This window comes from Rhinolophus sinicus, linkage group LG04 (assembly GCF_036562045.2).
Source record: "Rhinolophus sinicus isolate RSC01 linkage group LG04, ASM3656204v1, whole genome shotgun sequence".
NCBI lineage: Eukaryota > Metazoa > Chordata > Mammalia > Chiroptera > Rhinolophidae > Rhinolophus > Rhinolophus sinicus.
Window position 1 is genome coordinate 1,916,696 of NC_133754.1, and position 14,883 is coordinate 1,931,578.

At 46.4% G+C, this 14,883-nt stretch overlaps 1 protein-coding gene across 2 annotated transcripts in view; it reads right to left on the reverse strand.

Annotated features, from left to right (window-relative positions):
• CSMD1 (CUB and Sushi multiple domains 1) overlaps positions 1–14,883 on the reverse strand; it is a 1,601,557-nt gene that overhangs the window by 354,506 nt on the left and 1,232,168 nt on the right. For both annotated transcript variants that reach the window (XM_074329288.1, XM_074329289.1), the window contains exon 12: positions 7,614–7,726. In XM_074329288.1, the coding sequence (XP_074185389.1) occupies positions 7,614–7,726 (113 nt within the window). The remainder of the gene's footprint in view (positions 1–7,613; positions 7,727–14,883) is intronic.

Below are 14,883 nucleotides of genomic sequence, written 5' to 3' on the forward strand. Positions count from 1 at the left end.
GACCTGCTAAGTGCCCTCCACCTGGCTCAGAGCTGCACAGGTGCCCGCAGTGGGAAGAGGCCCCAGCGCCCCAGGCTACAGGACAGACAGACAACTGAACACCCACCATGATGGGGGCCGTTCACACAGCAGGGATGTGTAGACAGAGCCTCTAACAGAATCCAGACAAGAGGAGCTTACCGGAGAAAGTCATGTTTGAGCTGAGACAGAAACACGTGCAAATTACTTGTATGATAAAAGCAGGGAACGTGGCCCTGATGGGAAAGGATGTGTGCGAAGGTGAGAGGACGTGCATGTTCCCTGTGGTGGGAACATGGAGGGTGCCCGTGGGAAGCAGGAGGGAGGCTGCAGTGTGGCCACCAGGTGACATTACCTTCTGCGGGCTCCAGGAGGCGCTCAGTGGGGGCAGCCCCCTGAATTTCCTTTTAAAGCCCCGAGAATTGGGACAGGAGTTCTGAGTGCGGGTGGCTTAGAAGGGGCCTGCCAGCAGGGAGGGAGAAAACCAGGACATATCTGTGACCACCTGAAAAGATGCCACCGTGGGCAGTCTTAGGGTGCAGGAGAGATGCTGGGAAGAAGGGTGCAGAGGGAGCACACTGAAGAGCTGGAACTGGCACATCAGAGAGGATGAGAACAGCGTTCTCCACCAAGGGTGCTGCTGAGAAGCGACGCTGCCCAGACCCTCCCAGCACACACAGAAAGGACCTGGCAGGGGCCAGGGTGACCCAGAGGTCAGATGACGGCAGACACGCTGGATCATGTGTTCCGGGCCAGGTGGTCCAGAAGCACATGGCTGGGCACCAGGAAAGTATACGTTTGGGGCCTTAAGGACAATGCTCAGTTTCGTTTCAGGGGTTTCGGGACAAGTGACACTAAGTTTCTCCTCCCAGCACGTTACATGAATGGTGATACTCAAGGAGCCCAGTATGAAGGAACCGCCAGCCCAAGCCCCGTGGGAGGGGATGCCCGCAAAGGGCTCACTGTAGGCCGTGCACGCGGCTCCACAGCTGCCTCTGGGCCCTGCACAGTGGAGGCGGGCGTGCGGGCTGCCCTGCCTGTAGCCAGGTGCCTTGCTGGGCAGTGCCCCAGACAGAGGACTCGCTCTGCAGCACAGAAGCCACAGCAGCAGGCAGCAGGTTTGCGGGGCGAAACCCACTGGGCCCGTCCTACACCACAAGGCCCAGAAGCACCTCGCATCACGGGACAAAGGGAAGAACTGAGAGGCACAGCCGAGGAGCCAGCCTGGAGGGGATGCCAGCAGGCTGAGCCATCAGTGACCCAGGAGTTTGCTGGCACTTGTGTGTGGGCGGAGCTCATGCAGCCAGGACCCAGGCAGTGGGAGCAGGACGACCTGCCCCAGTGTCCTTCCCGGACTGAATCTGGGGGTCCGTGCTCCCAGAGTGCTCAACTTTCATTTCTGTGCGTCCACCAGCCTGGTCCTCAGAGGGTGAATGTTTCCAGCAGCGGGGATGGGAAGGGTCCCACTGCACCTTACATGGCACCTCCTGCGTGACGCCTGCGAGAGCATCCTGCCACAGGACTAGGTAGTAAGCAGGGAGCCATCGTATTTGGGGGATAATTGCCCTGATCGTGACGAAGAAAGAGGCAGAGAGAGAAGGGACGGTGGCACCCAGGGGTCTACAGGGACTCCCTTCGCACCCCCTTGCCCACGCAAAATGAAGGTGGACGAGGACAGCAGCTGTGCGTGCGAAAAGCATGGAGCTCACTCACCGAGACCCTCAGGGCTGTGGTCTGGGTCTCTGCCACCTGAGCCCCTTGGACCAGCAGAGGAGCAGGTGGGAGAGAGGCCATTGCAGAAGGGGCCGGAGAGGAGCGCGGCCGTGAACCTGTGTTGTAAGTTCTCCTCGGAAACGAGACGACTTAGTCTTGGAGAAGCAGTTGCCAGGTGTGGAGAGCGGATGGCGATGCTGTGAAACGCCGCCCACACACCCTCTCCAGACCCCGGCGCGGCCGGCCCTCAGCTACTGGGAAAGGAAGGCTGCAGCCCTCCTCAGGCGTCAGCCCAGACGGGGCCCGCGCTGGGGGCCGCCCACAGCAATGGCTGACGGTGCCAGGGCCAGCCTCCTTGCTTCCATTGGGGAAACTCTGAAGGGTCATCCCAGCCCCAGAACGTCCTGCGGGGTCAGCAAGGGCACCTGCCATCACGCCCTCTCTCACCTTCCCCCTCCTCCTCTCCCTCCGGGTGTCTCCCAGGGCACCCCCAGCACACCTGTCTCCACCTGTCTCCACCTCAGAGTGAGCGTCCAGCGCAGGGTAAGGGCTCACAGGTGTAAATCAGGCCTGTGACCTTTTAGTCCACATTAGATACAAGAGCATATCTGCTGCGAGAAAGGAAATGCACTTACAGACGCTTGGTGACATTCGACTGGGAACGTGCACAACATTAAAACAAAAGGGTACCTGCAGCCGTTTCGCGCAGCTTTGCCCCGTTATTCTGACAGGCACTTTCCTGCCTGACTTTGTCTGAGGAGCTTGTCAACTTCACACCAACAAGCCAGGACCATGGGCTCCCATCCCATACGGACCAGCGAGCTTTCACCCGTTCAGTGGCCACACACCACCCCCTCAGTCCACTGAGGCCCTGAAAATGGGTGCGATGGCACAGAGGACCAGGAGAGTCTGGGCCAAGTGCCAGCACACAAGCAGGGACGTGCTGTGGTGGTCAGGGAGCTCCAGAGACAGAGACGGATGAGCTGGATCATCAACGAGAAATCCGTCTGTCTGTCTGTCATCTGTCTGTCTGTCTGTCTGTCTGTCTGTCTGTCATCTGTCTGTCTGTCTGTCTGTCTGTCTGTCTGTCTATCTATCTACCTACCTACCTACCTACCTACCTACCTACCTACCTACCTAATCTATCATCTATCTAAAGGCACTGATTTGTCAGAAGGAATCAGCCAGCACTTCTGAGACTGAGAAGTGCAGGCCCACGACAGGGGTGGTACAGCTCCAGTCTGAGTCCAAAGGCCTGAGCAGTAGGAGAACTGATGGTGTAAGTTCAAGCCCAAATCTGAGTCCAAAACTTGGAGATGAAACACTGGCTTTAATGACCAGTGTTTTATCTCCAAGACTGTCAGGTGGAGAGAGAAATTCTTCACTCAGCCTGTTGTTCAGGTCAGACCTTCAGCTAATTAGATGAGGCCCACCTGCATTGGAAGGGCAATCTGCTTTATACAGTCCACTGATTCGATGTTAACCTCATCAGAAACCCCTTCACAGACACACCCAGAATACGGTTAATCAAATGTCTGGGCATCAGTCAAGGTGACAAAAATTCCACCATCACAAGCATCTCAAATACTATACAACATTGATTTTGTCTCTTCAAGAACGGTGAGGAGAAACGCCATCCTGCTCAGTGCATTCACTCTACTGGGTGCATCACGCTCTCCCTCCGCACGGATGTAGAGACCCTCAGTTACAGGCCAAGCTGCCTCACTGATCTCCACTCCTTCCCATTAGCAGTGTGTTCACAAGGACATAAGAAACAGTCATGCTGAACTCCCATGATTTTACTGAAATCATCCTCAGCAGGAGCCCCGAGGAGGTCTTGTTTTGCTGCACAGCAACACATCGCAGGGGACGGTTCCTTTCATTTACCCCCTGCTAAGATTTAAACAGCTGTGGCCCAATTTGTCAAACACGATTCCTGAAAAGGCAGTTCATCAGCACATGGGACGGGCTCTACGGAACGTCGTTTCTGTGACACACACAACCCCGCGTTAGCACACTTCATGACAGACAGAGAACCCACAGAAATGCAGTGCCACCCACAAACAAACTCGCAGGTGTTTGTACTAACATCCGGGCACTCAGTGTGCCAGCCTTCATCAGTGCTCAGAGGACACTGTCGGGAGTGAGTGATGGGACTTTCCCTTTCCTTTCCATCAGCTGTGAAACATGACGCACGTTCCACTTTAAACGTGTGTCGTGCGGGAGACCCTGCTCGCTGCGCCATTTGTCGTGCGGGACGGCCTGCGGGGTCTCTGCTCCCGCTCCCCACACAAGAACGCAGGATATGGTGAGGCCAAAAAGGAACACCCACGGAGCCATAGGTAGGGGAGTCATACCACTACGGTCTCACTGGAGGCTGGGTTCACTGGACGTGCGACCTGCTGTCCCTTTTGTCTGCAACCCACCGACGACTCTCTTTCACTCTCCTCCACTCTCCTCCACTCTCCTCCGTAGCTGCAGCAGTTATATTAGTGGCCAATGGCTAACTGGCTACAGCTGACGGCCAATCAGCCACAGCTGACGGCCATCTACTACCCGAGCCAGCACCCCTCCACGTGAGGCCGAGAGCCTGTAAACTACTTTCTGGGGCTCTGTCCCCACAACGTGTATAATCTCAAGCTCTATTACAGTAATACAATATTTAACAAGAATTCTGCTGTATTGTTAAATGTAAGATTGGCTTAGAAATACAATTTTTGGGATCCTAAGTAGTTACTTTTGTAACTTAATGATAGGAATTTAAAAAATACAGTGGAAAAACTATGCACTAAGCCTGTTAGCTTCCATGTATATGGTCTGATGCCTGCTGTATGTATGAATTATCATATGATTTATATATTATATATGTGCATGTTATGTATCCTACATAACATTTATAAAATGTATTGTATATGTTCGGTCTCACACCACTCAGTTAATAGTTGAATAGTATTGTATTATACAGGTGGACTATAATTATTTACATCTATATTTTTTTACTTTTTAGGTTTTTAAATAGATTATTTTGATTAAATATTTTCATGTGTAAGGTTTTAAACAAACAAATCTCACCTCTCTTCCATCACTTTCTCAAACAACCTACATATCTCCTTAAAGATGTCTCATTTTTACAGTTCGAATAATACTTTTTCTGATTATTTTCTTATGGCAGATTATCAGCATTCTCTCTTTACACACACACACACACATACATATATACACACATATATGTATGTATATATATGCCATGTTTCCCCAAAAATAAGACCTAGCCAGACAATCAGCTCTAATGCGTCTTTTGGAGCAAAAATTAATATAAGACCCGGTCTTACGTTATGTTATATTACATTATGTTATATTATATTATATTATATAGACTCGGTCTTATATTATAGTAAAATGAGACTGGGTCTTATATTAGTTTTTGCTCTGAAAGACACAGCAGAGCTGATGGTCCGACTCGGCATTCTTTTCTGGGAAACACGGCATCTGCACCTTCCCGTCCTAACCTCGGAAGGCCATGTAAACACTGTATTGTTCTGGAGCAGTTTACCCAGGAGTCATTAGCCTGCCCCACCCCATTTTCCAGCAAGGGGATATGGTTCACGCATCTCTAAGGACACTCCCATGGGGCCCGCTCCTCAGTGCAGGGCTTTTCCCGCTGCAGCAACCTCAGCTCCCGAGCGACACATGCAGCCAGACCACGCTGTGTTGACCCACCGAACGCAGGACACTACCACACTACCATCCAGTGGGCTTGTGGTTTCAAGGTCAGTAGATGCTTTTCAATGATCTGGCTCATGGGCTTCGTACGCAATAAATCCTTGTTATATCCTTTCAGCTTCTGGATGCTCTACACACTTGGAAAGGAAGAGCATGGTGTGTCTGTACTCAAATTCACAAATTGAAGCAAAGTAAAATCCCGACTCTCAGGTTTCTCATCCCCACCTACACGCACACTCATCCATCAGGTTGAAGAGGTAAATGAACTCACTACTTAATGAAGGAACCAGTAAGATATTTTACAAACTGTTTCGGAGGAGAATCCAAAGCATACGCACATACAGACAATCAGCAAGCCTGAAATGAATTCGCTAATAGATGTGAAGTCATCAATGCCCACAGGGCAATGATCAATTGGCTCCTGCAGGTAAAATCATTTGCATGTTGGGGGTCAGGAACCATCTGCATGGCTGTCGGTTTCCTAGGACTTTCTGGGTTGTAACAGCTCAAAGACAGTGAGAGACACAGACCACCATGGAACTGGTTAACCGGGAAGAGTCTGCCGAACACTGAAAGGTTGGCGAAGACCTTTTTTTTTTTGTCCAGGACCATTTCATAATTTTTCCTGACAATAACTTAAAAAATGTTTCTTTCTAACAGTGCCCCTACAGTAAAACAATCCAAATAACATAATCACCATTTCTATTACAGTACTTTGTAATTTGTTAGTTGCTTAGAATTTTAAAACTTATTTATGTATAGTATCTAAAATTTTGAAAATTTAGATTATGTGAAACATACATTTATTTTTTTTTTAAATTTTGAATACCCATTGTATAATATCCTAGGTTATAGTTTATAAATACAAGTTTCTTTTCAATAATAGATTATTTTGTGCGTTAGGAAAAATATCTGGATGGGTTAAAAACATATATTCCTGGTTATTTTGATGACATAGCTATGAATCCACAGGCATTTGTAAGACATATAAGAATGATCCTGAGAAGCTTTCTCGTGATGATAGCCTCAATTCAGGATAATAATAGGTTCTTTTCAATCTTGCTGAAAATGACTTCAAATTAGTTGTGGCTGAGTCTGTAAGTGGCTGGGGTGTCTAATAGTGGCAAATGTCACTGAGTTCCCAAAGATGCCTAGCGCACCTGAGGAAAGGCTGGACTGAGTAGAGGCTAGAGGCTGACAGCTACAAGAGCACTGGGATCACGCAGCTGCGTCCCACGTCTCAAGCCAAAGCCTGAGTGGAGAGCAAGATATGTGGGAGTGGCTTGCAAAAGATTACAAATAAAGGTCATTTCAGATGCACTATGTCATTCTCCCCACTTCTGCTTACCTTTAGAAATTTTCTATGATAAAAAGATTTTCAAAATGGTAGCCAACATGCTAAGGTTAAAGATACCTGTTTCCTAGGAGAGCTCCCAGACAAAACAACAGGAGCAGTCGCAAGGCGGGGTGGTGTCTGAGCTGCCCCACACTGAGCACCACGCTGGAGCCGGGCACTGTGCTGGGGGCCCCCAGCAGGGCCAGCGCTCTGCAAAGGCTGCTGCCCAGGCAGCTGGAGACAACGACCTCACGTCTCTGAGTACAGCCCTTCCCCAGAGCAACGGGAACAACTAGCTCCCCAGCAAGCCGCCTTCTCCTGCATAAGTAAGGCCTCCGCAGGGTCCCCTCCGCTTCCTCCATAAAACAGCCGCACACAAGTACGTACACAGTAAAGCTGAACCGAATCGGTGCCGCTCAGATCCACGCTCTGTTCACAACCAGTTTCCCTTAGTTACTTAGTAACTAAGTTTCCCTTAGTTATAAGCACAACACCCCCTCCCAGGAAGACAAGAAATGCCAAGATGCACAGGGAGGCACACGTTTCACAGACAACGTTGTAACTTAGTGTCACTGTCTAATCTGACATAATAATGGCAGACATCACGGCAAGCCAAGCTTTCAGAAAGTTAAACTATCTCCTTGGTGAACACAAATGCAAAACAAAACAAAAGCTATAAGTATGACTTTACTGGAAACATCCATCCGTGTTTAGAAGACTGCTCCGACTTGTCAACGCTCTTCATGTTTAACACACAGAGCAGGGTCCGAGCCCTCGGCAGATGTGCTGCCGTTAAACGCCGTGAGGTGTGTTCTGGCCATACCTTGGTAAACAGCTTTGAATCCAGGTGAGGCGATGCTGTCGTCAGACTGCAGGTGCAGCCACATCTGGTTGCTCATGCTCACGATGAGGTCGGGGACACTGGACCCAGTGAGTCTGCACAGAAGACAAACGGAAACCGTTATTCAAGGCACCCTTATCTCTATTGCCACCCTGAGGGCGGCTCTTGCTACTTAAACAAATGAATCATATAGATAGACAGGTAGATAAATAGATCTATACATAGAGAGGGCAGGCACAATACCCTCCTTCAAAGAATCAAGTCATGTATACCTTACATTTAAGCCTCAATATCACTTATGTTATAAAGCAGTTATTCTAGTCTACAACCGCAAATTTTTATGTTTAACTTTAAAAATCGACTTAGGGTAACCACCACCCCATTTTTCTGAAACTGAAGACCTACCTTCTCCTGGTGCAGGACTTTCAGTGCTAAAGCTGGGACAGTTCTGGAAAAACTGGGAAGGTTGGTCACCCCGTTGATGGCGAGTTATAGCTATGGCTGTAGGGCTATAACACCTCACTGTCACCATGAAAGCGCCTCTAAACTGGGAAACTTTCTGGTCCAGTCTGGAATATCAGCTAACTTTACCACAAAATCTCTTAAAAATGCATTCTAGGATGGAATAGTGTTCAGCACAAAAAGAAATGAGCTCTCAAGCTATGATGAGACATGGAGGAACCTTAAATGCTTATTGATAACTGACAGAAGCCAGTCTGCACAGGCTGCACACTGCGTGATCCCAATGCTGTGACATGCTGGGAAAGGCACAACTATGGGGACAGTGACAGATCAGTTATTTCTAGGGGTTGGGGGAGGGGTGAACAAGGAGAGCACAGGGGTGTTTAGGGCAGTGAGACGCCTCTGTGACGCTGTGATGGTGGCTACAGGTCATTACACATCTGTCCAAACCCACAGAAGGAGCGACACCAAGAGTGACCTGATGTGAACTGTCGACGCTGGGTGGTGACGTGTCAGGGCAGGCTCATCAGGTGTCACAACTGTCCTATCTGGTGGGAACGTTGACAATGGTGGAGGCTGTGCCTAGGGGGTAGGGGTTGTGGGGAATCTCTGTATCTTCCTCTTAGTTTTGCTCTGAACCTAAAACCATTCTGAAAATAAAGTTTTAACATGCATATAGGTACCCAAAGGTAACCCTGCATTAAGAGAAGACTGACAGGAACAGCATGCGTACGGACATGGACTTGGCAAATTTACTGGACTTTCCCCAGCATATTGGCGTGTGGGTCACGCCGAATAGAACGGAAGCTTCGGAGAAGCAATCACCGTGTAGACCAACAAAACACTCACACAGCCCCTGCTGTCAGCCAGTGGAAAGAAACACTGGATCCATTGGCTGAACTCAACATGCTGACAGAAAGACGTGTTGAAATAGAAAAAACGGAAGAAAAATTCAATTCAGCGAAAACTAATGTCTAATAAAACAGGAAGCTTTGCTTTCAGCCAAGTGGTTTTGGGAATGTGAATATGTGATTCGCCCCATCAATCATACCCTTTGTCCGTCAAACCGACATTCTCACCGCGGGTGAACAGAACACCTGATTCTTTGTTTCTTCAAAATGTGAAGTAACTCAAGCAACGTTATACACAAATTGAAACAAAGGAAGTATGTCAGTGAGTGATACGCAGTCACTAAATATGCATTTCTTTCTGAAGAATTTTTCTTTGTTGGATAGACTCGAGGTTTTATTTGCTTGTTTGATTTAAAGAAATATTTTTGTCTTCCCTATGCATACATCTTATTGGAGTATATCCTACCCCAACGTGCACAACCTTAAATGTCTAGTGTCACTGCAGAGTTTCACTTAAGATTATAAAGCTGTAACATTTAGTCCTTGCAAGGAAGGGCTTTGTCTAGTCTTTTACTTTCAATTATTCTATGTCTGCATATTACGTGTTGGCCTTTTATAAGCATCACACAATTATTTTACATTATTTTTAGTCAATTAATTTTATTTATATTATTTTTATCTAATCAAGAGTCTTGCCTTTTCTTTAGGATATAATTAATCATAAATTAAAGTTAATTTTTTGTCATTTTCCCTTTTTTGATTGGTCAATTATTTTTAATTACCCCTTTTATCCAATTGCTTGTTTTTCCCCCAGCACTTCAAAGTGTTGTTCTGTTGTCTTATGACTTCTTCTGCTTACATTAAAAATACGTCTATCAACCTTCTATTTGCTCTTTTGAAACTAGTGGTCCTTATGCAGTTTTACGATCTTTTCCAGCACTATTTTTCAGAAGATTTCTCACAAAGTGCCAGGATGAGATTTTCCCTGTATTATCCTGACAGGCTGGTAGAATTTCTACCATCTTTATCATAATGTCTGCTACCAGTATTGGAAGTTGACTGGTGATTGACGATGTCCTCAAATATTGATTATGCCCCATTTTTCCTCTCTCTTTCTTCTGCAATTCCTATTACACACATATATTCTATACATACATTTTTTGCTTCAGTTTGAATATTTTCTACTAAGTTATCTTCCAGTTCAAATCATAAATATTGAGTTCTTCATTGCAAATATTGTATTTTTCAATTTCTACATTTCCATTTCATTTGTTATACTTACAAGGTCTGACAATTAAGTTCATTAACTTGTTGCAACGATGTTGCTAACCTTTTTTGATATCAGAGGGATTATTATGAATTTGTACCAACTGGACAAACAGTTAACCAAGTTTACTATTTGGAAGTGCTGAAAAGGCTGAGTGAAAAAGTTAGACGACCTGAACTTTTCGCCAACAATTCATGGCTCTTGCATCACGACAATGCACCAGCTCACATGGCACTGTCTGTGAGGGAATTTTTAGCCAGTAAACAAATAACTGTATTGGAACAGCCTCCCTACTCACCTGATCTAGCCCCCAATAACTCCTTTCTTTACCTGAAGATAAAGGAAATATTGAAAGGAAGACATTTTGATGACATTCAGGACATCAAGTGTAATACGATGACAGCTCTGATGGCCATTCCAGAAAAAGTTCCAGAATTGCTCTGAAGGGTGGACTAGGCACTGGCATCAGTGCAGAGCTTCCCAAGAGGAGTACTTCAAAGGTGACCGTAGTGATATTCAGCAATGAGGTGTGTAGCACTTTTTCTAGGATGAGTCCGTGAACTTAACTGTCACACCTCCTACAGTTTTCTGGAAAAATTCTTGATCATTTCATTTTTTTTCTTAAACATAGGAATCATAATGAATTATCAAAGTCGCTAAGGGATAACTGGAATATCTTGGTATCTTGCTTGTTTCCTATTGTCTGTCTCTTGGTTTTGGGTGGTTGGGTTCTGTTTCTGGACATTTCAGGTAGTTTTTGATTAAATGCCAGACTCTGTACAAAAGCGATCATAGGAGCTGTGTATGTTTTCTCCCTCCTGGGACAACTCACTTTTCTTCTGGCCTGGAGATTGACCATGTTGATCCAATCTGTCTTTGGTAAGATTCAAGGCTATTTCAGGCTTGCTGGTTTCCTACTGCTTACACTTTCTTACGCCACGATCCAGAGTTGATGGTATTTATAAGCACACCTTCTCCCTGAAACGATAGGCCCTAACTTTGTCTCTCTGGCACTGTGAAAATTCCAAAAGTTCTGTTTAGCTCTCTAGACCATCAGCAGCACATTTTCAGTTTGGTTTCTTTGCTTCTAGTGCCAGAAAAGTGAAGTTTGGGCAAATCCAACAAGGACCGAGCCAAGCTGTTGTCACTCTCATCTTCTTATAATTCCCTTTCCCAGGATATTGTGGCCCCTCAAGTCCACACTGTTTTGATAGCCTGATTCAGCCTCTCCCAAAACCCCATTCTCTGAGCCACAGAGCTGTTTTCCCTGAAGCCCTGAGCGGAGGGTTGGCAGATGCCCCCAGGGGACAGTGAGTGACGGGGGCAACAGGAGATTCATCGTCCTGCATGTCCTTTCTCCTTGGTTCCTCTCTTCTCAAATCCTGGATGCCCTGGATTCTTCTCCTGCACCTGGAAAGATCTACTTTGTTGTTCATTTACTCAGTTTCCATAACTATTCTCAGCAACAGGGCAGGTCCCATACTGTTGGAGGGAGGTGAATTCCAACTGTCCATTTCCCACCTGCCTTAGTCCCTTTGCCTTTTTTGTGTCTCTAGGATGATGCTCCCCAGGCCACATGGTCATATTCATAACTTGTATCTCAAGTTAAATTCACAGCCTCGCTTAAAAAAGGAAGGGAAGAAAACACACCATTTTATAATCAAGTTTATATAAACACAAGAAGAAAGTATCTACAGTGATTTTCTTACACACTATTATATAAATTTGCCACAATGAATGGAGGGCAATGCTTCTTTCTTCTCCTTTTCAGCATTTCCCACCATAGCTCAGGGGAGGGCGGGCGCCCCCCTCATCTCCGTTCCCCACTTGCACTCAGAACTCACTGCTACTCCCTGTGACTTGGGGGCCACGACAGAAGACCACGCCACTCCACTGCTTGTCCAGTCACCTGCCTTCCTGCCGTCACCATGGGGAGCCACGGGGAATCTCGGTGTCCATCCCCCTCGGATGATTCTTGTAAACCAATCCACCAGAGATTGCTTTCAACCCCAGTGACCTTCCCTCCTGTCTAGTTTCAACACTGGCACTGCTGGGCACTCGTCACACTTTGGTGCACTTTGTCATACGGATCTCAGGCTCTGAACCCCTCTCTGACCACATGGCCACGGATTTACCTGTCATCTGCCTGCTTCTCCTGAAACTTGCTCTTCCAATCCCTGGGGACTCTCTAACAGCTTCTCTCCATTCCTGTACACTTGGGGAGCGGGGCACCTACTCACACCTATGCCCTTCAGCGACGTGACTTCTCACCACGCCCATGGCCCCGGGGGCGCGGCTTCTCACACCTATGGCCCCGGGAGCGCGGCTGGTCCCCTGGTACATTCACCACCCAGCAGGGCTCCTGTCCTCTTCAAGTTCACCCCATCTCAGCATCTGTCCAAGCCACACAACAGTCCAGTCCATTCCTATATGTGCGCAGATGGAAGTGGATGCAGAATTTGTGGTTTAGACAAACGCATATTTACGATCTTCAGATTCCAGCCAGACACTCAACCACACACCTGTCCCTGTGTCATGGTCAGTGTATGTTCCCTGGGCCACTTCCACCCGCTATTGTCCCACACCATCTCCATTCTTCTCAGACTCCTTCCAAATCCTTATTTCTCGTGATCTCAGCAGACAACTTCATTCATAAATACAGGAGGGAAAAAACCACATTTAAAGACATCAATACATGAAGCTCCTGCCTCTGAGTCTCCATAAATGCCCAGATACCACCAACCATCCAGTCACCTGGGAGGACAGGTCACGGGCACTGCCCTCGCTGGCCTGTCGCCCCCCTGACCAGCGCACTGGTCAGGCACCACACACTGTGCCTCTTCAGCCCCCCACCCCCGCTCCCCCGCCCCACTGCCTAGTCTGACTGAGCACCCACTCCTGGGCATCTCACACCAACACCACGGACGTCGCCTCCCAACTCAGCGGTCTGACTGCGGCATCTCCCTCCCAGACATCTGATTGAATTTTAACTCGTTCAAAAACTTAATTATCGTGCAGAAAATGTTCTTACATTGAAAGACTTAGGCTACCAAGTTAACATGGCATTCGTGCCTCTGAAGCGTCCCTCTGAGCACAAATATTTGAGTTTCCTGTGGTTCTGTACCGGACCCTGCTTGAATTCTGACTGATGTCGGTCTGTCTGTTCACACACAATTAATGGAGCTGTACACTGCTGCACAACACACACAGAGTCCTCGATCAAAAGCAAATTAGGATGCGTGTGCTACTGGAGTTTCAGAATTTATGTCTGCTACCTATTTGACTACTATAGTTATGGAAAGGATTGTTACAATAGATTATTTGAAAATTAATTTTTCAATATTTTTAAAAGTTACTTGAAAATAAAGTATTTTGAGTTTTTTAATTAAAAATTATTTTAGCATTATTTAAAACATAATAACATATTTTCCTTTTAGTTCCTCTTTCATGTTTCCAGAACTATTTTAATTAACTAACGCTCATAAATGATTTGTTTAAAACAAAGAAACAAGTGTTACCAGTATGCTTTGCAACTGATTATCTGTTTAAAACAGGATGTTTCTTCCAATAATTTGTAACTAAAAGAGATCCTGGTTTTGATAAAATAGTTTAACAGTCATCGTAACACACATTTTAATTGCTTTAAAACAGCTTTATTTTCTCCCAAATTGACTTTACAGTACACCGTCTTGATTTAAACTAAAAGATAAAGTTATTCTAACAAAACACTAAGCAATTTGGTTCATCTGTTAGAAAACTATACTAAAATTTTCTTTGGGGAGAAAAGCCATCATATGTAAGGTGCGTCACTTCCCCCCTCTCTGTGTTGTCTCTCTGTGGGAACCCCTCACGTGTCGCACACACCTAGTGCTCCAGTCACACTGACTGTTCTAACCATTCTCCAAAAACACTGGCATTTCTCAGCTCCCAGCGTTTTGGCAAAGACTGATATCACTGCCTGGGTCCCATTCTTCCTGGAGAGCAACTCCAAGTTCTGGAAGACTCTGAGGGGTCTCACTAGGCATCTCTTAACTCCCGTAGGCAGCGTGAGCGTCTTCGTCTGTAGGTCAGCGCAGAACCCTGCATGCCTTCCTTTCAGGCAAGTGTATTACAGGCGTCCACTCCAGCGTCTGTCTCCTTCCAAACCCAGACCCCCTTGAGCGAAAGCTTATGTCTTTTGGTCTTTTGATCCCCAGACACTGGCACATAAAAAGAGTTTTTGAATAAATGCATAAATGATTAATTTATATTTTCACTTATGCATTTATTCAAAAAGCACATGTTTAAATTTATAGGAAGAGTTTTAAATAAGGACACAAATCTTTGTTTCATCTCACATACCAACTACTTGGCATTTGGGATTCTGTTACAGCTGTGTCATTAATTCGTCCCATTATCTCAGCTGAATTATCTTACCTCTGCGCCAGTTCCCTGACCAGTGAAATAATTGTATTAAATTATCATAAGGAACTTATTCAGATCTAAGAGTCCATTATCCTTTCAGTAGATTTCAGTGAAGATGGAACTGCCTTGCATTCACGGTTCGAGACATCTTGCCACAGTCAGTATGAATGTTGGACTGAAATCAGGACAATTTATGACCCTAATTTCCAGTCTGTTCAGTGATTTACCCAAAATGGAGCAAATTACATTTGATTATGTATTTTTTCCT